At 42.3% G+C, this 23,590-nt stretch overlaps 1 protein-coding gene across 1 annotated transcript in view; it reads right to left on the minus strand.

Annotated features, from left to right (window-relative positions):
- ABCA4 (ATP binding cassette subfamily A member 4) overlaps positions 1-23,590 on the minus strand; it is a 92,903-nt gene that overhangs the window by 21,507 nt on the left and 47,806 nt on the right. The window contains exons 16-25 of the mRNA XM_033151097.1: positions 20,045-20,266; positions 18,086-18,290; positions 16,082-16,180; positions 11,522-11,737; positions 8,658-8,835; positions 5,161-5,292; positions 3,822-3,961; positions 2,881-3,018; positions 2,116-2,309; positions 512-602 (exon numbers count right to left, since the gene is read on the minus strand). Of these exons, the coding sequence (XP_033006988.1) occupies positions 512-602; positions 2,116-2,309; positions 2,881-3,018; positions 3,822-3,961; positions 5,161-5,292; positions 8,658-8,835; positions 11,522-11,737; positions 16,082-16,180; positions 18,086-18,290; positions 20,045-20,266 (1,615 nt within the window). The remainder of the gene's footprint in view (positions 1-511; positions 603-2,115; positions 2,310-2,880; positions 3,019-3,821; positions 3,962-5,160; positions 5,293-8,657; positions 8,836-11,521; positions 11,738-16,081; positions 16,181-18,085; positions 18,291-20,044; positions 20,267-23,590) is intronic.

A 23,590-nucleotide genomic window follows, 5' to 3' on the forward strand; every position in this document is an offset into this window, starting at 1 on the left:
TGTCCTCCCAAGATACACAGTACATGTAGAGGCTTACTAGAGACTGTAATCACCATAGGAGCCAATTCATTGGCCATGGTCCCTTTGCCCCCCTCAATAAAGTATCTGAGGGAGCCAGGAGCCCCCAAAGTTGATGGGCATTGCTATTTGAATGGTGTGTGTGTGCTGCATCTTGTGATCTATTATTTGAGGCAGGACTTACCTGCCTCCCCCCTAATGTTTTATTCGTTGGCACCCCTGCACAGTATAAAGAAAAACACAGGAAAATCTCCCCTGGGTCAGAAGTAGGATCCACCTAGCATCCTGTTTCCGAAGGTGACATCTCAGAGAGGCCTCTTAAGAGGTGCACAAGCAAGGTATGAATGCCCTTCCCAGTTAGTTTGTCCCAGCTGCCTCTGAACATGGACGCTTTATTTAGTTAACATAGTTATGGTCCATGAAGGTATAAGTAACCCAATAAACATTATCATAATGTTGTGCAACGAACAAGTCAGCCAAACCCTGTTCTCACCATCCAGTTCCTGTTCCACAGTTTCGGCTTTGTTTGTGGGCACACAGCTGGAGCAGGAACATGAACATTTGGATCCCAGGCTGCAAGAGGTCTAAAATCAGATAAGCAAGAGGAAGGTGAACGAGGAACAAGTCACATTATCAGCTTCAATGTGATCATAATACACACTAAGTATAGTGTTTATCAGGAATGATTGCTGATCAGGCTTTCCAAATAATTCTTTTCAACCTTTGTTGAATCAGCTATTATTGGGAGCTGCTTGATACTTCTGTTGGGAGTTCCTGGGAGTTGGCAATTTCGTAGGCATGCCTTTTATAGTGTTCCTTGTATTTTGCATTTCAAGGCTGCCCTATCGTCAGTCACATGCAGTCGGTAAAGTTACCTTGCGGACAATGGTGGAAAGGTGAGCTGCAAATCTTAAGAGGGAAGAACAAATAAATACGGAGAATAATAAGGGCTTGTGTAATCCTTGCATTCAAGGATTTGGTTTAAGAACTGACTTCAGGAACTGATTAAGTTCGTAAACCGAGGTACCACTGTAAGAGATGTTTATAAATAATGTATGGCGTAGATCAGGCATAGGCATGCTTTCCCTAATGAGGCCTCCCGCCGCCGGTGCCCTTCCACCATTCGGCTCCTGTTCGTAGACCAAGGTAAAGTTTGCAAACCGAACGAAATACTACTTCCGGTTTTGCGGAGTTCATAAACCGAATAGTTCATAAACAGGGCTGTTCGTAAACTGAGGTACCACTGTACTTGCCCTTCTCTAAACTAACAAAAAATCTCAAATGCTGCAACCTTTCCTCCTAGAGGGACCCCCCCCCCCTTTATCATTATGGGCATGCAAAATCATTTGATGAGATGCAGACTGGCATTCATGTCAGGCCTAAGTAACGTGAATGAGATTTCTTTATATGATATATTAAACCAGCTAACACAGCCGATTAATTAATCACCATTAACATCCAATACATTACAAAGAAAAGTAAGTTGTTTTATTGCTCAGAAACAGCATGTGTAAACATAGGCACTTTCAGATGGAGACTTGTTTCATCATAGCATTTCTTGTTCTTTATTTTACACTTTTAGGTTTTGAAAACACTGAGTTAGAGTTGCATGGTCTTTTTTCAGTATATTCTCATCTCCTTATTTTCAGTCCCCTCTCCACCCAATTGTCACCCATTTTTTTCTGTCCCAACATTAGAGGCCCTTCCACTCAACTGCCCTGCATTCTACGGTGTCAATGGAGTAGGAATTACAGAAGCTCACTGGCAAACCTTCAAGGGTGCGGAGCTGGAGAGAATTCTGAACAATCACAGACAGGAAAAGTCAGTTACCTGTCCCTGATTAATCAAGGTGCCTCTTGTACCCTCCCCCCCCCTTAAGCAGAATGTATATCTGAAGAAGTGTGCATGCACATGAAAGCTCATACCAAGAACAAACTTAGTTGGTCTCTAAAGTGCTACTGGAAGGATTTTTATTTTTATTTTTTACATTGTTTTTACAAATAAAATGTCACTCACAGTGTACTGTATTTGTATTTGAATATTGGGAGATGAATAATGTTTACAGGTTACTTGTGCAAAATGGTGACAAACACTTACAGCCTCCTTTCCTCCACTCTCTTGGATGTTTTTCATTTTACGGACTAAGGTGAGATAGAAGCCTGTACCAAAGGAATTCTTTAGGAAAACAGGGGATCCTGAGCAGTGCAGCCTTCCCTGGGAAATGATAGCAACCCGGTCGCCAAGGATGTCTGCCTCATCCATGTGATGAGTAGACAGAATGATGGTTCTCCCTAAATAGGACATAGAATAGTAAATTACCTGTGAAAACACTGGCTGCAGGCCTCTTGTCTGTCATATAATCAGACATTACTTAAAAACCTTAGGGAGTTTAGCATGCAAAAGCTTGACAGTCAATAACATGGGACAATTTATGTAAATCTGAGAGGCTGGGGCAGATATTCCACCCACCCAAGGTGGGAAAAAAACGTCTAAGCATTGTCACCGCTACTCACAATCAACAACTAATCTGAATTTAGCCAAAACAGATACTCAGTGCACTGCACATGCAGAGCCTATAATCTGTCAATCTTTACTGCCTTTTCATTTGAATGGGAAGATTACTTCATACGTCTTCAGAAAGAATGTGTAATTATTAACAGGTAGATGAAGCACAAATTGCAGCCTCAGACAGAGATCAAGCACAGTCTGCTTCATCTGAAATCCACGGTCCTTTTCTGTGTATATACACACACAGAGAGACTGGTATCTTTACATCATCAAGAAGCTTTGAAACAAGGGAATGCTATTAAAAGATCTTAAAGGAAAAAACCAAACCAAGTTTTCTTTCTGAGGACAAATTACCTGAACGATACTTCAGCAGGAGGTCCCAAATGGATCGTCTGGAATACGGATCAACTCCTGAAGTGGGTTCATCTAGGACAACCACTTTTGCTTCACCTACAAACGCAATGGCGACAGACAGCTTTCGCTGCATGCCACCTAAGGAAAACGAGAGAGCAGCTAGAGTCAGCTAGAGGAAAGAGACTGCTGCTCGACAAGCAATAATCAAATATTTAATGTAACAGACGGTTTAGCACTTAAAGGCTAACATGTTAAATGTGGGATAAGCTTTTTGTAGACCAGAGACCACTTAAAAGCTTATGCCGCAATAAATGTGTTAAGACTGCAAGGTGTCACAAGACTCCTGCCTGATTCTGATACAACAGGCAAAACACTGCTGTTGCTTTGGGATTTCTTAAAAAGCTATATTCTGCTTTACCATATAAAGTAACTCAAAGCAGCTCACAAAGAAAACCACAAAGAACATCAAAATGCAAAATAGGTTCAAAGCATTTCTTCAATCCTTCAGAGAAATTAGATACCGGTATCTGAGTATAGACTGTCCCAGTCTCAGGAATGGCTTGAACCATGTGAACATAACATCCTTTTCAGCCTTAGGATAAGCAAACAACATGCAGTCACAAAGGGAGGATACTCCTCTATTATGTATCAGTGAACAAAACTGTATGTGGGGAAGACCCTGTTATAAAATAAAGTGATGTAGCTTCATCTCATGCCACTAAGAGGTGCAAAAATATCAGCTATTTAATCATGTATTATTCTACTTTTTACCGTACTTTTACTACTTCAATTTTATGTTTGAGTTGCCAATATGTGCTGGGATGAACATGGGTGAGGTTAAACAGAGCATCTAACTCAGCCCCTCAGAGGCAGCAGCGGATGTTTAATATTCAGGAGCTAAAAAGGCACACAGGACTTTGAGGCTTCAAACCTTTGGATACCTGATAAGTTTTGAGCCTCTTCATTTCTTTTATGTGGAAGGCCTATGTCTTCCAGCATCATTTCCATTTCCAGTTCTGCCTCCTCTCTGGTTCTCCCTTTTAGCTGGGCATAAAACAGGATGTGTTCTGCAACGGTAAGGCTATAGAAAAGAAATAGTGCTGTTTTAATTACAGGTGGGTAGCCGTGTTGGTCTGCCATAGTCAAAACAAAATAGGAAACAAAATAGGAAATTCTTTCCAGTAGCACCTTAGAGACCAACTGAGTTTGTTCTTGGTATGAGCTTTCGTGTGCATGCACACTTCTTCAGATGCATGCACACGAAAGCTCATACCAAGAACAAACTCAGTTGGTCTCTAAGGTGCTACTGGAAAGAATTTCCTATTTTGTTTCCTATTTTGTTTTGAGTGCTGTTTTAAGTTTGCCAAAAGAGACAAAGCATGTTGAACTATTATACTGTAGAAAAAAGACACAAAAGCTTTCACCCACAGAGAGCTGAAGCCAGTTTGACACAGAGGCCTCTGCTGTAAACTCATCTGGTGCAAAGGTTTCTGAAGCATTTTAGAAGCCTGCAAACCTTGTTGACGTAAGAGAAAAGGGAATACAGTACTATAATGTCAGAGCTAAGCTTTTCTCCAACCGCTTGCTTCTGTCTACAACCTAGAAGATTTTGTGAGGGGGAGAAGAAATAACAGTCTGCTAGAAATGCAACATCATCATAGGAATAAGTTTTGCAGGTTCAAAGGGGATTGGCTGTCTTCTTCTCTCAAAATGGTAACGAAACACCCACAAACTCGACTCTGAGTTGCAGAATGATGTTCCGGTAATCCTTTTGAGTGTCAGTGTTGACATTTTGCCTAAATTCATTCCCACGAGTATGAATTATGGTCCTAAGTAAAGCCTAAATAATCATCACAGAGCAAAACTAACATAAGCACACTTTCATGTTGGGGTTGCTTGTAGCAATGCATGTCTGCTAGGTCAATAGAAGACTTGCATCAGGCTGTCAGAACAATTACACCCTTTCAGGTGGGAAACGCATTAGCAGGGCCGTCTTAAGCTTATCTGGCGCCGTGGTGCAAGGATCCCTCCGGTGCCCCCCCACCCCGTTTCCCTCCGGGCGGGCAGCAGCTGGAGGGCAGCTCCTCTGGCAGGGAGGAGGCTCCGAGCGCAGCGTGGTATGGCGGAGGCAGACAAGGGCGGCGTGTCCAGCCTCCGCCTCTTCCTTGGCGCCCTCCAGAACATGGCGCCGTGGTGCCCCGCACCACTAACCTCTATGGCTAAGACACCCCTGCCCATTACTTGGAAGCAAGTTTGAAGCAAATCCCTGGCAGCACTTACTGATTGAACAAGATGTTGTACTGAGGGCACATGCCTAGACTCTGCTGTATGGAGTCCAAGTGTGTCTGGATGTCTTTCCCACCAACCAGTATTGTTCCAGATGTAGGTGGAAACAGACCTGTGAGGATAGACCTAGCCAAACAACATGAGAAACAGGTAATGTTTATCAATAATTATATACCTGTTACCGGTATTTACAAAATAATAAAAACAAAGCAATATCAGATAAAGTTGAGATAATGTTCTGGGAAACCACTAGGTGGCGCTTTTGTTCTATACTGTAGACACGTTTTGGAAAAAATGCAATGCAAATCTAAAGGCAGCTTTACAGATCTGCTTGCTGGATCTACACTTAAGAATGATCAAGAACAAGTCATACACACATGTACACATTTATAGGGGGAGAACAGCATTAAGTCATTATTCTGCTGAGCTATATTATCAAAGGGATACTGAAAGAAGAATGGTTCAAGTTTTATTTTTGATAAAAACTATCAGAACATAACTATTTTTTCTTTCACAAAAGACTTTACATGAGATCTGAGGAGGCTGTAGGCAGAACCTGAAATACTTGTAATACTGAGTCGGTTTTAGTCAAAAATTAAATAACATGCATTTTCAAATGGAAGTTTATCTGTTCCTTGCAAAGGCAACCCTTGGAACATTAAAACAAAAACATTTCATCCTGGCTCTGCAACTGGAAGTAAGATTGACTGGGCTGAGGATAGGAATAGACCAGTTCAATTTTGTTCTCTTTCAGTTTTTTGCACCAGTCTGCAATTTTTTTTAATGAAAAGTCATCAGTGAATATCTTCTAATATGCACACATTTGTGTGCAATTTTGCCTACTACAGTAACCCGCAATTTACACAGTTATGTTTTGGGTATTGCACCTAAAGCCAAAATCACATATAGTCAAAACACATTGGATTTCCAAAGTCACTTTTCCTGGAACCCTGCCCCCTTTTGAATTATTTTTATTTCCCCCCATCCACATAAAACTGAATGCTAACATTTTGCTAACATGTATGTTTTATGCACTATTTGATCTATAATATATATATTTTTGGCACACATTGCTTGGATGAATAACTACATTGCAAATTTCAGAGAAGTGTGAATTTTGAAGGATGGTTGTGTTTCAGTTCGTGCATTGTTTTGGACAGGGCAAATCGGGTTGTTGCACCTTAAAATGTGAACCGCATATAATTTCTCCCCCATCTCTACCCTTGGAGTACACTTGGGGTGGGGGGACAACAAGCAGGCACAGGATAGGGGAAGTGGCCTTCTTCTTGCTAATCCTCCCCCATTTCAGCACTTCCCACCCCTGAATTCCCCATTGATCTTGTCAAACATGGGATGGGGCACACACATTTGCAAAGATAATGTCTGTTGTAGCCCAAGAACAGAACCCAAGAGAACACTATGTGCAGCTCATATTGCAGAAAACCCTCAAAGTGCAACCCAAGTGACAAGAAAGGAAAGATGGAGCAGATCTGCAATGTCCACAGTTTTTGAAAAATTGACCTGGCCACAGCATATAATAGCTACTCGGGAAGAAACCCCGGGGGCAGTAGAAACCAAAAGCCTAGGAAATGTTTGTCCAGACCCCTGAGAAACAATGCACCTGGAACTCTCCTAGGGCCGAGGGGCATATCAACTTTGCTGACTTCATTGCTTTTTCAATTCTTTCAGACTAAAGACTCCCCGTCTCTCTGAGCATATTTAAGAAGACCTGACCCCAGGAAAAAAATGCTGCTCTTCCAGAGAGACATCTGCTTTTGTTTCTCCTATTACTTCCACTTTTATAAGATAGGCATTTCCTTCTCCCGAGGTCTTGGAATTATCTCCCCACCCCCGCACAAGCCAATGTGATCACCAATAAGGGTAATCCATGTTTATAATTCACACTAGTTAAGATGGGAGAGTAAGAGCAATCCTCTGTAGGAAACAAGATGATTACCTTCATTTTAAACAATATTTACTGCTGTATCTAAAGCCAGAACTGCCCCAGGAAACAAAATATATGGCTGTGTAAATTTATAATACATGCAGAAATTAAAACAAACCCCAATACCTAACTATGTGCCTGGGCTGCAAAGCAGAACATGTTATTAGGAGAGTTGATTAAATGGACTGAATCACTATGACAACAACCATTTGCATACATTTAAGAGGGGAACACACACACATACGCACATCCTCCATATAGTTGACGTGGTGCTCATTATTTTGTTCTTAGCTATGCATAAAGGTGAAAGTAAAGGGACCCCTGACTGTTAAGTCCAGTCGTGGATGACTCTGGGGTTGCTGCGCTCATCTCACTTTATTGGCCGAGGGAGCCTGTGTACAGCTTCCAGGTCATGTGGCCAGCATGACTAAGCCGCTTCTGGCAAACCAGAGCAGTGCACGGAAACACTGTTTACCTTTCCGCTGGAGTGGGACCTATTTATCTACTTGCACTTTGACATGCTTTCAAACTGCTAGGTTGGCAGGAGCAGGGACCGAGCAATGGGAGCTCACCCCATTGCAGGGATTCACACCGCTGACCTTTGGATCAGCAAGCCCAAGAGGCTCAGTGGTTTAGACCACAGCACCACCCCTATGCCTTCTTTAGCTATGCATACTCAAGTATAATTGTCAGCAGCAATAAGCATTTAAGGTTGTTGTGCCTATTTTTCGAGTTTCACACATTAGAGAATATCAATTTTGTTTGTGAAATGAAGAACCATTCAGTGGAAATTTGTAACTACTTCGCTCAGCACATGAGCTTGTCCATTTTAGAATGCTCAGCTTTATTATGAATTGAATACCATTTTCCTGAGAAGTTCTTCTCTGCTGACCAGGCACCCCAAACCTACTGCTTTGCAGGTTCATGCACAATATATATATATTTATGTTCATTGCTTACTCTTCACTAATCATGTGCCGATTATTGCAAACTACCAGATCACCTGGTAAACAAAGAGCAGTTGTTTAGTGAGAATCTTTGAGGGTCAATCACTTTTCTTGATTGTTCTTTACATGCATTTGGTTGTGGTTAGTGTCCCGTATCTAGATTGAAACCCCTCTCTTGTTCTCAGGTGTGTTTGTTGGTGATAGTGGCAGTGATTCAATTTTCCATCATGGCTGATTCTCCACTGGGGCACAGGAAACTAAATTACAGTCTCAAGGCCAAAATGATTGCACCTGCATACACACCAATGCCAACATGACAAGTTGTATAAAGCCTGTACCTGTACCTGTGCAGGTGTATAGTGTGTGTGTGTGTGTGTGTGTGTGTGTGTGTGTGTGTGTGTGTAATGTTAGTATATAACATGAAAGGCCAGCATCTTGATGAAACTAAGCAGGTCTGGGTCTGCTAAGTGCCTGGACGGGTGGCCACCTGGAAACTATGTCTGCCACCTTGGGTTCCATGATGGATGGAAGGCAGAATATCAAGTTCAAGAAAAAAAATGGAATTAGCAGCATGATAATCTTATCTCAGACTGACTCACATTGTGGTTGTCTTCCCAGCTCCATTGTGGCCAAGAAAAGCAGTGATCTGACCCTCATAGAACGTAATAGTCATTCCGTCAACAGCTGGCTTAGAGCAACCGGGGAAGATCTTCACCAGGTTCTGAATACACACGCCTGGGACCAGACCAGAAGGCTCCTCTTCAAAGTGCAAGTTTGCTTGAAACAAATATTTTTTTTATTAATAATAATAATGAAACAACTGCAGAGGTTAGCTGTAGAGGTGTGTGAGTACAGCTCTAAGACAACACAACATTGTTAGAATTGTTAGAAGAAGCAGTTGCATTACAAGACATTCTGGTTCACTGTCCCCCTAACAGTACACATCCCCCCCTGGGTTGCATCATGGTTAGCCCACAAAGAATCGGACCTGCAGTGATTTTTGTAGAAACTGTAAGGTCAGAAGCAACAATAATGGTCATGGGCATTTCTTGCTGACAAAGCTTTTGTGGACCTTCTACCACACTGAGGATTGCCCTTGGCCATTACGAATATTCATATTAGGACTACTTTAAATTGCTCCACTTGCCAGTATAGCCAACTATGTGGTAAGCTGAGAGCCAAGTCAAAATTTCTGGTAAGAGATTTATGAGAAGGTAATTTCTGAGAATTAACCCCCCCCCCCCACACACACAAAAAGGGCATTTTTTCCAGCCACCAATTGAACCTCCAACCTCCCTGCAGGGGAGTCCCATCTGCAAACTGATCAGCAACTGCACACAACAGATCACTACAGAGTCACAGCCATGGCACAGAGCAATTTAAAGTGGCCTCTTACGGTGCACGAGAGAAAGCAGCAGGAGGCCTTTATCAGCAGTGACAACAAAATCTGGCGTGTAAATAATCCATCTGTCCACTTGTACAACTTACTTCTTTCACTCCTCCCCACAAAAAAGGGAAAAGAATGAGATCACCAGAGTTTAGAATAACATTGTTTTCTTTTTGTCTTGGTGGGAGAAACTTACCCTTGTGCAGGAGGAAAGATCAAGGCCTGGGTTTCCCACTGAATACAGACCATCCAGGAGACTGAGCTCATAAGACTGCCATTTTAAATGCCACCATGGGGACTGTTTTATTTTGCTTAATTCTGGGCCAGAAAAACAGCCTTTGAAGTAAACGACCCCCTTGGGCATTTGAGATGATGTAAATCAAGAGCCTTTTGACTTGTGTTTATCCAAGTTACCTTAAGATTTGTCAGGGGAGTTTCCATAAGGATTTGCTTGCTTTTCAGGATCAGAAGAGTTATGTTAGGGTACAGTCAACTCAGTCCAGGCATGTCCCTTTCTACTAATAAGGTATTGTCTAGAAATGTATGTGATTCTCCCACCTTTTAAAAAACAAAAACAAAAACCTTCCTTCCACTTGCAGTCTGAACTGACCTAACAGGGCAGAGGTTTACTACCAGGCCTTCACGAGGGCTTCTGATGGTATATTCAGCATTCAGGTTTGATGGGCAAAACTTGGAAGAAGAGAGGCTTGGATCCATCCTATGCTCCCAGACTCAGGCTGACATAGCAAGGAACCAGAGTGCCTTTTCAATCACGTATGATAGGCTTGAGACATGAGAACACAAGATGTTTTGTGCGTACACTTTCAACGCGGTTGTTTGTGTTTGTGGGACAGCAGTATATTTTTTATTTAAAATTCATTAGTTTTTCTAGCAAGAAAACATGGAGCACTGCAACATGGATAGCTAATTTTTGATGTTTTAACTTAGGTTTGTTATGAGAAGTTTGAAGTTATTTGTTATGGATTAGTAGTGAATTTTAGTGTTAAAGATTTAAATAATACAAACCTTATTTTGCTGAGTTTATAGCTTAAATATTTTATATACAATGTCTGCTCTGAAATCGTCTGGTCTGTTATGCCTAAGAAAGGTTATTCAACTGATAGCTAGTTTTAGTCATCAGTCATCTGTGCAGTATATTTTTTAAGTTTCCTGATAGTACTGCTGCATAAAATCCTTGGATTTAATACTACAAAGATATATGAAAGTTTCTAGGACATGGATTTAGCTTTTCCCATTCCAAATACAATAAAGGAAGCTGAGAAGAAATGCAATTCAATGGATCCTGAATTACATTCTTTTCAAATCTGTGTTTTTCAAAAACACATTCATCACACAAGCTGCCTAAAGGTCACAGGTTAGAAAAGGGAATGTCAGTTATTTATTCTAAGGCAGGCCAACTTCTGCAGAGTTTTGGGACTTGCAGCAATCTGGGGAATAAGCCAACAAGGTGCTAGGAGGAGATATGGGAAAGAGAACTTTGCTTCTCTTTTTGAAGGAAGACCCCTGCTTTCATTCACCAACTTCACACAGGATGAACCCAAATGACCTGAGGTTTTATTCAATAAGTTTGAAAGAATGTGTGCTCATGCTCAATGCTTGAATCACCAACTTTTCACCAAATGCAAAAACTCCAGTTCTGCAGGTGGTGACTCCCTGTGCGCCCAAATATTGCTTCAGAGAGTCAGTTTGCACAGTAAAGAGAATCAAGCAGAAGTTTTTCCCTGGCCTGTATCACATCAGTGTGTGTACTATATTTGAATGCTGACCCATTTAAAAAGGTTTACAGATGTCTGAGAGGAAGCTAGACCGAACTGTTCACCCTGATTGTGCTAGTTTTGTATGCCAACCTCCAACGAAGAGTTATTCAGACTGTTTTGTTGGAATTGGTCCTCCTGGGACAATAAAGTGAGATGCCTCTTCTCTGCTACACCCACCTGGAGCTATTCACACACCACCATATAGGCAGACAAACGAACTAGCGACAAAGAAGCACATTAAAGTTCAAATGTATAACACAAAAAGAGTTGCGATTACTCCGCTTCTCTCTCTCCTTACTAGTCATTTCATCTTTGCCTTTTGCCTCTGCTTCAGGCTTCCCCTGCTCGATGTACTCTGGTTTCCTTTTGTGTTTACATTTGTTTTCTTTACCATCCTTCTTCAACGGGCTGTCTGCCTGGTTTTCCCCCCTGTCAGGTTCATCAGCCATGGTCTTTCTCATCTCTTCTTCTTCGGCCATCATGTTGATGCTGCCTTCCTTCTCTGAACCTTTGTCTAGGTTAATCAGAAATCAAGTCATTTTTAAAGGCAACCATTGCTGTCAGTCTTGAGTACACACTATACATTTGAAAAATATTTTCCCCCTCAAAGAATTCTGGGCATTTCAGTTAGTTAAGGGTTGGTGGGCATCATAACTTTGTGGGGGGTAAACTACCATACCCATAATTCTTTGAGAGGGGTGGAAAGGTAGCTTTGTGAGGGGTAAACTACAGTTCCCAGGATTCTTTGGTGGAAGAACTGTTATTTAAATGTGCTTTCAATGCATAGTGCAGATGTGCTATTAAGTTTTATTTAAACAGCAACATTTAACAGGAGACATGGTGTGGGTGGGTGGGTGTGTCACAACCACAAGAAGGCATATGCCTAAATAGGGAAGGCCACATTTGTTTGGGTATAGGTCTTTTAAAATACAAAGAATTGTTAAGTAAACTACAAAACGCCAGGAACTTCTTATCCCTTGTCTAACAAAGCTTAAGGATAAGCATTCTATGTGGTCTAAATCTCTTCTTTAAAGTTCTTCTACAGGACTAGAACCTTAAATGAGAGATTTTAAAACTTCCCAATAGGAAGTTTTGTTCCTAAATCACAATTATTGCAAGTGAGACTTAGAAAACAGTATTAAAATAGAAGTGATTTTCACTACTAGAGTGAGTGTTTCCTATTTCACTATGTACTGTATTGTATTCACAGAGTACTTACTGCCTTCGTGATCAGGGTGTGCTTTGCATACCTGTGATGTTAAGTCCTTGCTCTGTTAGCTAAGCCCTTGCCTCATCTCCCAGTGAGCCAGTGTCACAGCACTTCTTTGCCTCTTCCCTATCAGTGTGTTTGTGGCCACTGTCCCATGGCAGGAGGGGGCTCTTGCACTGATACAGGTTTAACCCAGGTGTTTTATTGGTCGCCACCACATGTCTCAAATAACCAGGTGAGGCCATAAAACACCAGGCAGATAGTGATCCTAAGGACATGACATGGATGCACTACTCTGTTGTTAAAAAATTTAAAGCAGCCTTTCTCTGCCTTGGGTCCCCCAATGTCGTTGGACTACAACTCCCATCATCCCTAGCTAGCAGGAGCAGTGGTCAGGGATGAAGGGAGTTGTAGTCCAACATTATTCAGGCACTGAAGGTGAGGAAAGGCTGAACTGAAGCTGGCAACACTTTTAAAATAATGTCTTTCAGTGGGCTTTGCTGATGCTCTGAACATGAAGATCCATGCTGCTACTGCTGATTACTTATTTCATTTAGGAATTGCTTCCTAAGACAGTTCCCAGAGCAATTTACAGAAAAAAAACTTATGAGCAATTGCATATATAAAAACAATGATATATATGGAAAAAACAATTTAACAACAACAAGAGAAATGCTGAAAGGACAAAAGAGAGGCTCAAACGGTTGTTCGCTAATTTCTAAGGCAGGACTGTGGGCTGGATGTGGCCCTCCAGGCCTCTCTACCTGGCCCTTGGAACTCTCCTCAGGCCACACTCCTCATTAGGCCTGTCTCGCACCCTCCTGGAGTGTTTTTGCCTTACTGGATTATGTCCTTTAACTCTGATAATGGCTCTTCCTTGCCTGGGTGGAGGAGAGTTTGTTGTGTGAATGCATGTAGCCTACTGTACAAAGGTAGCATTTGCATTACCGGTAATTGTTCTGCCCACCCTTCCCTCACCCCCACCCCCGCCCCCACCCCCGCCCCAACCCACCAGTGCCTTAAAAAGCTTTGCCTAAATCTTCCTTGGTAGTATATAGCCTTGCAAGGCTGCTTTGATATGTGGCATCCTGGAAGCTGGAAAACAGAAGCAATGTCAATCGTAACAAACAGATGCATCCTCTGTCCTTCTGAATTCCTCTCGCAGGGCATCCAGTGGGAAAGCTGTACTTTCAGCTGAGAATGCAACGAAAGCAAATCCGCTTCCAAGGGGGGCAGTGTTGCTGCCCCCCCCAGCATGTGCCATGATTGGGATGGTGCTGGTGGGACAGGTTTCAGGTTGTTTGCAGAGGGGATTAGCCTCCTGCTGGGCCAGAAGTACCTTCATCTGCTGAGAACCAGATTCAAACAGCCTGTCGTAGCCTGTGCAGTATTATGGCAGTGAGAAACAGAACAGCCATGCAAATAACAGATTTTCTCCTCCCTCCTCTGTAGTATAGCAACTGTTTGTCACTGTGGTTTTGTGGATTCTGGAGTGAGCAGTTTGTTTATGCATCTATTCCAGGCACTTGGACTCACAGACATTATTCTTCAATATCAATGATAATTCAATGGAGCTGGGTGGCTGGAGGTTTTTCTTAATGGAAACTAGTTTAGCATCCTTAACATGCATGCAGATCCAGCCAGTTCACACAATTCAGAGTATCCTTCACATGACCATTCCCAGGGACCCAATGGAGGACATAACATCTGACCAGGTTCCTCCTTGGATGTATCAGAAACCTGAAGAGGTGCTGTGTCAATGAGATGTTGCTAGGAAGTTAAACCAAAGCCAGGAATGCAGAATCATCAGCACCTTAAAAGTTATCAAATTTATCATGGCATATGCTTTGTGGACTTTGCTAAATGAACGCAGTATCATCCAGAGTTACAGGTTTATATATAAGCATCATTTCTCTCTTTTTTTGGGGGGGGGGGTGTATAATTGTAAACCATGAGGTCAAAGGGAAATGAAATGTAGAAAAGCACAAGCAATGGTAATTATGTTATTAACAGTGGTAATTTGGGAAAAAAACAAAGACATCCTGGCATTGATATGTCAATTAACACATATAATGTGCTCAAAATCATTTGTCTCGGTTCAGTCCATATGTGATAGCACTGAACCTCTTGGTATATTGTAATTTAGTGGTTTCACATTGCAGTCTTCGTTTGAAGTTCATTTGCTCCATTGCTGGCCATGCTAAGGCTTGAAATTTCCCACTGGCTTTTGAATATTGCGATTTCTGATGTCAGACTTCTGCCCATTTATTCTTTTGCACAGAGGCTGGCCTGTTGCAGAAGGGCTTTCTGGCAGATGATGGCATATATCACAATGGAAGAATGATCTCAGTATTGTTGCCATAGTAGACACTGGACAGAGTTGGGTCTGATCCCTGTGCCTGCAGTTCCATTTTGTGACCTGTTGTTGCTGTTTTAAGGAGGAATGTTCTCTGTACGCAAGTGCATGCCCACCTCCAATGGTATGTGAGAAAGAAGTGCAGTTGTCCAGCATGGGCTCTATGTAGATCACCAATGATATATTTGAAACTGCATGTACAAATACTCAGGTTCACATTTCATGCATCTGATGAAGTTGGGTTGTAGTCCATGAAAGCTTATGTCAGCCTTTCTCAACCTTGGGTCCCCAGATGTTTTTGGCCTACAACTCCCATCATCCCTGACCACTGGTCCTGCTACCTAGGGATGATGGGAGTTGTAGGCCAAAAACATCTGGGGACCCAAGGTTGAGAAAGGCTGGCTTATGTCATAACAAATTGTTAGCTTTTAAGATGCTGTTACGTCTCTGGAAGGCTTTTGCTAAAAATGCAGGGAACAAATCTGGCTCTATGTGTCTTGGATGTGTGCACCAGTTCCCAAATGGTCAGGTTGCAAGAACACTCCTGTCTCAAATGGGCTGAAGCACATTGCCTTTTTATTATGCATCTCTTGGTAGGTGGGAGAGCATCCTTCTCCATGTCTGCTCCAGTCTCAGGTTGCTGCTGAAAAAAGGCAGCATCAGAAAGAGAGGGCCTGGATCTTCAAACATATTTACATTGAGAAAATAGATATCATGAGACTAAAGGAAACATGGGTCGTCTTTGAGTATCAGGCTTAGTTCAGATTCACCACTTGCAAAAGCGTTGGTCACATCTGTGTGTTGGACCAGTTTTAGCACTTGTTTGGGGACATGTCAGAAGTATGGTTTCACTTTGATTGGGGGGTGGGGCAGGAGGGAAGGGAGATTACAGAATATTTCCAGGAACAGTGAAATGCTATACCTGATGTTCAGAGGCATTCCAGTGCCAGCTCAGTTAACATCAGAATCATGCTACTTCCTTCAGCAGTTGTCATAATAGTCCTTGTCAACTATCTCCAGACAGATCAGTAAGAGAGACATGATTTGCAGGCCGCCAGTTAATCTCAGCATAATTTAGAAAGATTTCAACCACAACCCCGACTCGCTCTCCGGCAACACTTTTAATAACAGTGGGCCACTCAGAGTTCAAAGCCACCTGCTAAGATTCCCACTGTAAGCCTGTGTCTAATCTTTACAATGGCTCCCATAATGAATGCAAGAAAGCATTTGCGTCTCAACGGATCAGCGGTTCTCAACTTATTTCTGAACACCAGTTTTTCCACATAACTCACCATCCACAGTTGTTGTTTTCTCAGCCTTTGGGTGCCCTGACCCTAGCCAGTAAGACTGCTGGAAAGGGAAATACCAAGGCCGTGGTATCCCATAGTCTCCTGAAACAAAAACAAGTTGGTAGGGTGCATAAACCTCTTTGTGTTTTGCCATGGGGAAGAACCCATCTATGCAAATCTTATGCTGCAATAATTACTTGGTGTTTCATTAGCAGCAAACATTGCTGTGCACTAGAAGTTCAAACAAAGCACAGCCACCCACCACCGTCTTGGCTGTAAAGTTTTTTTTTACAGAGGGAAAGGGACAGAGGGAGAATAACCACATTCCTGATTGCTTTTGTTTTCAAAACTGAAACTCAATTTAATTAAGGAATTAAGCTATTCCCCAGACCAGGGATTGGTTGAATCTTTAATAAGCAGGCAGTGAAAGCCTGTATGTGTTCTGCCTTAGGCAAGTTTTGAAACAGGGATTTCCTAGCTCACTTTCTTAGCCACTACATCATCAGTTACACTAACTATTACTCTGCATTCCATTACACTATGAAGTGACTCAATTCCTGTGGGCAAATCCTACCCTCTAAGTTAATTTCCAAATTCCAAAGATTAAGGGGCCACTGCAGATGAAACTGTCCAGCTGCCTTAAAAGATTTCATTCCATCTCTCTTTCTGTGGTGTCAGTGGCTCTTGAAAGAACTATCCTACTGGTGTGCTGTGTAGCAGGGCACCAGAGAAGGAGGAACAGATCTTCTTCCTCCTTTTGTGCTGCTCCTGCTTCCAGTCAGTACACTTTTAACGGGAAGGGTGTGGGGGGTCTGGGAGGGATGATGTTTTGCGGATCAGGTGGAAATTCTTCTCCAGCTCAGATTTTAATCCCATGGCTCATAAAACTCGCCTCTTCTTTTGGGCTAGCTTTAAGAACTCCTGAAGCTCATACCCAAACTAAGACATAGCAAGCTGGATCTGCGTCTGTACTAAGGATGTTTTCTTTAGTGACCTTACATAGGGGTGGGAAACTCCCCGCCTTCCACCACAAGCCAGCCAATCATCACAATGACACTAGGTGATCTATTTTTGCCTGTGCAGATGGTCAGCTAACTGTAGCCACTTCCATAGCTCTGTGTGTGGTGCTTTGCAAGTCCCAAAAACCAGTTAACAAAGCATTGTACACACAGCTTTGCAGGTGCAGGCAGTCAACCGTCCCCCCTCAGCCCAGTGGTGTCTTTATCTTTCCCACACCTTCCCCACCCCACCCCCCCAAAAAATTACCTTTTGGGTCAAATAGGGAGGGTTTGGAAAACGAGGCAAATGAGAAGCTTATATCTGCTTCCACCATGGATAAGATATGAAAATGCTATTTTGGTTCCTTAAAATGGAGTAGATTACAAGTCTTTTACAGAAGGAGAAAGGCTCTCAAACAACCTGGTGGTAACCAGCATCATTTTTAGAAACCCATATAAGAGGGAACTCAATGGTAAGGTGTGAGATTATCTTGTTCAGATAAGATCTTTTGTGGTGCTTTGTTTTAGTTTTTCAACACATATAATATGCAGCAGGACAAGTTTCTTAGAATGCCTTATACTGTTCTGAACAAAAGCAAAAGAATATAAGATCATATGATATGTTCTCCTGGCAAATTGCAAATAGTGGCCTGAGATTTCCTTTGCCCTTTTTGCCCTTGTGCATAATTTGCCAAAATGCTGATAGCAGGGACAAAACACCATAACGTAAGAGACAGGGACCAAAATTTTATGTTCAAGGCTATAATCATGTTTATTAACTGCCTTTTTGCAGCGGTAGCTACACAGAGCCACAGGACACAGTGTTTGCCCTAGGTTTCAACTAGTTGGCACTGAACATTCTGAGATGCTATTTATTTGATTTATTTTAATGTTTCATTAGGCAAGCTCTAACTTTAAAATCCAGTTCTATTCAAATCCCTCTTTAGCAGCAACAGTGTCCATAAGGCTACCTCTATTTAAAATGGGCAGGGAAGAGACATGGCCATACCTGGGAAGACATTATCCAAGTACCAAGCAAGCAATCCATAGATAAAACCATCCAAAACCATCATCTCCATAGAGAACAAGAAACTGTATTGATCTCCTTCTAGTGGGCTGGTTCGGATGTTATCCCACTGTAGCCCAAGGCCTTGCTCTTCATAGCGTGACAAGTATTCTGTACCAAACCCAAATGCCACAGGTGAAAGGAAGCTCTGGAAGAGGAAGAGGAAGGGGGGTGTCAAGTTACCTTGATGGGGGTGGGGGGAACTCTTAGCAATGAACATATGGCAGACAAAGGGATGAAAAGGGGATGGGTAGATTTCCTTGATTAGTTTTTCCTGAATGTTCCACGCCACCCATCTTCCAATTTTTAAAATTTCAGAATGTCTGTATTTGCATTATCGCCCCCCCCCTTTACAGATAAACATTAACAAGACATTTTCAAGCACCCCTAAATTTTGCCTCTCAACCCACTACAAATATTATTTGGTGAAATCCCCCCTCCCCATTTCCTCACCCACAAATATCAATCAATCAATCTATTTTATAGGCATAAAAAGTGCATTGTATACATGGATCAGAACACAACACAGTTAACAAAACATAGGGAACACCCTCCCATCAGATGTCAAAGAGATAAACAACTACCTGACATTTAGAAGACATCTGAAGGCAGCCCTGTTTAGGGAAGTTTTTAATGTGTGACATTTTAATGTATTTTTAATCTTTGTTGGAAGCCGCCCAGAGTGGCTGGGGAAACCCAGCCAGATGGGTACAAATAAATTATTATTATTATTATTACCAGTATTAGAGATACTTTAGGATAAAACTGTCCAGACATTATGAAGCACGAAGATGGCTCTTAGGACCTATGGTTACATAATTGAATAGTGTCACTCAAAAATCTTGCCACATTCTCCACAACGTCATTACTACAACTGTTCAGCAGATATGACACCCTGGAAGAGTCAGTGTGAAAAATCCCCTCCTTTGATAAGGGGACCAAATATATTTTTGCATAAAATGGGCAATAAAAATAAAACATGTCTGATGGATTCAACCTGTTTTGTGCCACAAGTGCAGCATACTGTATTTCAGAGAGTGGGGTTTTCGAGAATCTACCTTGCAAAACTGCAGATGGTAAGACATTAAATCTTGCAAGGGAAAGAGCTCTGCGTAGGTGGGGATCGTAAAGCTGGTGTAAATATGGAGTGTCCTGACCAAACAAGGGTGTAATTCCCAACCTCAATGGGTAACAGGTTTTGTTGGCTGCAGTGCAAAGGGTTTGGAATTCAAACTCTAGTATTCTACACTTGATTGTCTGGTATGCTTCCAATTGTGGGAGCATAAGCAGTGACTTGAGTGATAGGCCACAGGTTCTGATTTTGCTCTCAATGCAACCAAGCCATTTGGAGTGGTGGGATGTGGAAAGTTAAAGATGGAGTGGTGGGATGTGGGATGTGGAAAGTTAAAGATGGATCAGACATGAAATGTAGGCTGAGCCAGAATTTTATAGTGGTGAGCCACGCTTTGGTTTCCAGCAGCCTTTGTCCAATTTCCAGACAAATGGCTGTATATGGAACACAATTTGGCAGCCTCGGGATTTTGTGCAGAAATTTGGTTTGGAAGCATTCCAACGATTGCTTAACTGCACCAATCCATAATGGAATGCCATAAGGAGTTTTGGGGCTACTTTGCTGTTGAAAACCTTGAGTGCAGCTGGGACAAACTGGTTTCCTCTGTTAAAGAGGATACAGGTGATAGCCAGAGCTAGAGTTAGAGTATCCACTCCATTAAGTGCAAGCTTACAATGGTATTTCCAGGAAGCATTATAATGGAAGTGGATGCCTCTGTAAGATGTTGAGAAAACAAGACGAAATTATAAAAGTTCTAAATGGCACAATTTAGAGGGCACTGTGGTTTCTATTGAGTTGGGTGGAGGTAGGGAGTGAAGAGGATTTCTTACTGCCATAATCTTTAGCTTAACAGTCAGACGGTCCTGCCAGGCAAAGCAAACGATGTGAGGCAAGTATAGGGTAAAGTAGATGACTCCACTGCAGGCAGCTGCCAGATTAGCCTTGGAGAAAAAGGTGCTAAGCAAGAAGCACTGCATGATGCTGGCCGTGGTGAAGGTCAACAGGAACAGGAACAGGAGGTAGGGGTTGCTGTAATGAAGAATTCTGCCATACTGCATTGAAAGAAAGAAAGAAAGAAAGAAAGAAAGAAAGAAAGAAAGAAAGAAAGAAAGATCCAGTTAATCACAGTCTCCATTGATGGCATGGTGGAGACCAGAACTCATCTCTGCTCATTCATTGCTATCCATCCTCTCTGCCTAGGCATTTATGTCAAAGTCTATTGGAAAAAGAAGGGCTGGGGTGAAACTCAAGTCAGTAGGTCTGATATTCTACCTTTTCCCAGACAATAAGATATATGAAGAGTATTCCTAGCTTTGTTCAACAACTGTGTGTGTTTTGTAGAAGGATGCACCTGTATGAGAATTTCTTTAAGCATCCTATCCTTTATCCAAACCTTGTAAATGCCACATCATAGCGACAGGCAGCTTAAGCTGTGCTGTTTGTTCTGTGCTGTGCATGTCATCAGTGTGGCCTCATCATACTTCTCCTTTCACGCAAGGTGTTGTAGTAATGCTGCAGCAGCTTGCTCAATGTCACAGAGTTGCTAGTAAAACCTTAGTTTCAAGATCAGGCATTTTGGGTAATGCAGACCTTTATGAATCTTTAAGGACCCCATTACAGTGAACAGTTGGACCTCAACGAGATGTTAACCTTATCTAATCAAGTGGGACAGTTATTTGTTCTGTACTGTTAGGCCTTGCATATCTACAGCTATTCTTTGACAAAAGTTACAAATGGCAATTGACCATCATTGTTGTTGTCTCCCACACAGGAAGTGTGCTTGTTCATGTGCAGCAGCAATTATTAGCATTAAGTATAATTACACTTGTGCATGGAAGAATGACACACGAAAAGTGGCAGTAATGGAACAGCACAATATACAGGATGAATTACTACTGGTATGATATCACTGCTGGCATAAACTACTATAGAGGAATGTGTAGGCCTCTAGCGTATCTGATTATATCACCAGGGGTGTATTGCCAACAACCAGCTCATAGTTTGCCAATATGTCAGATGTCAGATCCCCTAATGTACTCTTCAAAAGATACTGTACTGCCAAAGCCATTCTCTTAACAGCGGTATTTGGCAACGTAAGGCATTAACTATTCTAGAGAAGAAGAAAAAGATATATTGGATACACTGATCTGAACTTGAAGTGGGAAACAACCTCAGTCCAGAGGGGAAATGCCAGATATAAATAACATCAGCCCTGCTGGTGAACTCAAACAAACAATAAGTACCAAATCAATGTGGTGTCAAAGTTAAGTGCTAACTATAGGACTGCATACCTAAGCCAAGCTACAATGTCAAAGCTGACACATCATGTCAGTTCAGGTAGGCCTGGCAGAGGAATAATTGAACAGGGGCAGGCTTTTCTCATAAAAGTCAACTGTGCTTTTAGCAGTAGTTGTTTACAAATATTTGTTCTTTAGTAAGCGCTAAGATTCTGGCATCCAGGGTCATCTTTATCAGGAAGGCTTTGTCTTTTGTTTTAGAACGCAGCAGATCACAAAGCAATCAAAATAACATAGAACCCTTATAATAAACAAACAGCAAGAGGAAGCAGAACATTAAATAAAGAAAGAAAGAAATCCTTACGGTCACCAGGAAAAAACAAGAGCGCCACACCCAACAAGAAGAAACAGAACAAAAAAGCCAAGCCAATGGGTATACAGAGGCATGTTGTTCATGCTGTTAAGCAGTTTCCAATATGACAGAATAGTTCCCACTGCATTTTTGGCTTCGCCTTTGTCAGGAGAAATTTCCCAGGCACTATTTACTCAGAGGCATGAAAGGTGCACTCCACCCACCAGCTGCCAAGATGACCCATGACTTAAAAGCAGGAGTTCGATCTTCTAATGAACTTAAGAATAGCTCTGCTGGATCAGGCAGTGGCCCATCTAGTCCAGTATCCTGTCCTCACCGTGGCCAACCTGATGCCTGTGGGAAACCCACAAACAGAACCTGAGCACAACAGCACTCTCCTTTCTTGTGTACTGCCTCCAAGCATGAAGGCGGAATGCAGCTATCATGGCTTGTAACCATTGATAACTTTATCCTCCGTGAATTTGTCTAATCCTCTTTTAAAGCCACCCAAGTTGGTGGCCAACACTGCCTCCTGTGGGAGTGAGTTCCATAGTTTAATTATGGGCTGTCCTTTTTTCTGTCCTGAATCTTCCAAGATTCCACTTCACCGGATGTCCATGAGTGTTTTGAGCAAGGGAGAATCCATTGGGAACTATCCTAGAATGCTCATTAGATAACATTCAGCATTTATATAAAGCTTTTGGAGAATTAATTTTTTTTTCTCGTTGTGCAACTCTACAAGGCAGATCAATATTATTATTTCCTGAGAGAATCAACAGTCTGGATAATTTTGTGTGAGCTATTAAGCTGAAAGATGGATTCTGGCCTTTTATGGCACCCTCTGCGTTGCACATATTTGCAGTCACTAAGAGGGCCATTCTACATTTTGCAAAGCAATGCCCAGTTACCATGTCTGGCAGACGTTAGTAAGCCAGAAAGAAGGAAAGAGAGAGGTTAAAGGGATGGGGTGCAGCTCAGTGGCAGAGCATGCAACAGGTCCCCCAAAGTTAAATCCACAGCTCCCTCTAAATAGGTCTGGCAAAACAACTGCAAAAGTTTGGCACAGCTTTGGAGGTTATCCAAAATGTGTGTGTGGGGGTGTGTGGTTAATTTTCCTCAGCAAAACTGCCTTCTGAAACCACCGCCGGTCACTATAGATGACATTGAGGTAGATGCATCAGTGGTCTGACCTGGCAGCTTCCTATGTAAGACTCTGCAGACCAAATAGAGGAATGTGGAGAAGCTTATTGAAAAGATCAAAGCAAATGCCGAGGGACACACTTGAGTGGTATGACTCTGTGTGCCCCCTCCCAGAAGCAACCTATTTTTTTTGAACCAAGCAAACAGCTGGTGGTTGGGACAAATGAGTTAGAGGGTGGATGCCTCAAAGTAAGGTTTTAAAAGAGTGTGTGTGTGTGTGAGAGAGAGAGAGAGGGAGGGAGGGAGGGAGCAATTCCTGCTTTTTGAGGCCTCCTTGAAGTGAGCAGCAATGTTTAGAACGTGACCTGTCAAACCTAATCCAACCTGAGGCACTGTCATGAAGACAGTCTTGTGAGTCTCTCAGGAGTAAACATATCTATCTCTGTCAAGTGCTGATGCTGCCTTTGGGGGCTACCTAAAGGAATGTGCCTGCTGCTACGTGCTGGCGAGGCTGATCCTTCCAGCATAAGTCTGTCTGTCGGTCTGCCTGCCTGCCTGCCTGTCTCTTTTTCGTATAGCTCCCATTATTCCTTGGTAGTACCAGCAGCACGAGTGCAAAATGGCACGTCTGGGCCTTGAAAAAGAAA

Source organism: Lacerta agilis, chromosome 6 (genome assembly GCF_009819535.1).
Source record: "Lacerta agilis isolate rLacAgi1 chromosome 6, rLacAgi1.pri, whole genome shotgun sequence".
Lineage (NCBI taxonomy): Eukaryota > Metazoa > Chordata > Lepidosauria > Squamata > Lacertidae > Lacerta > Lacerta agilis.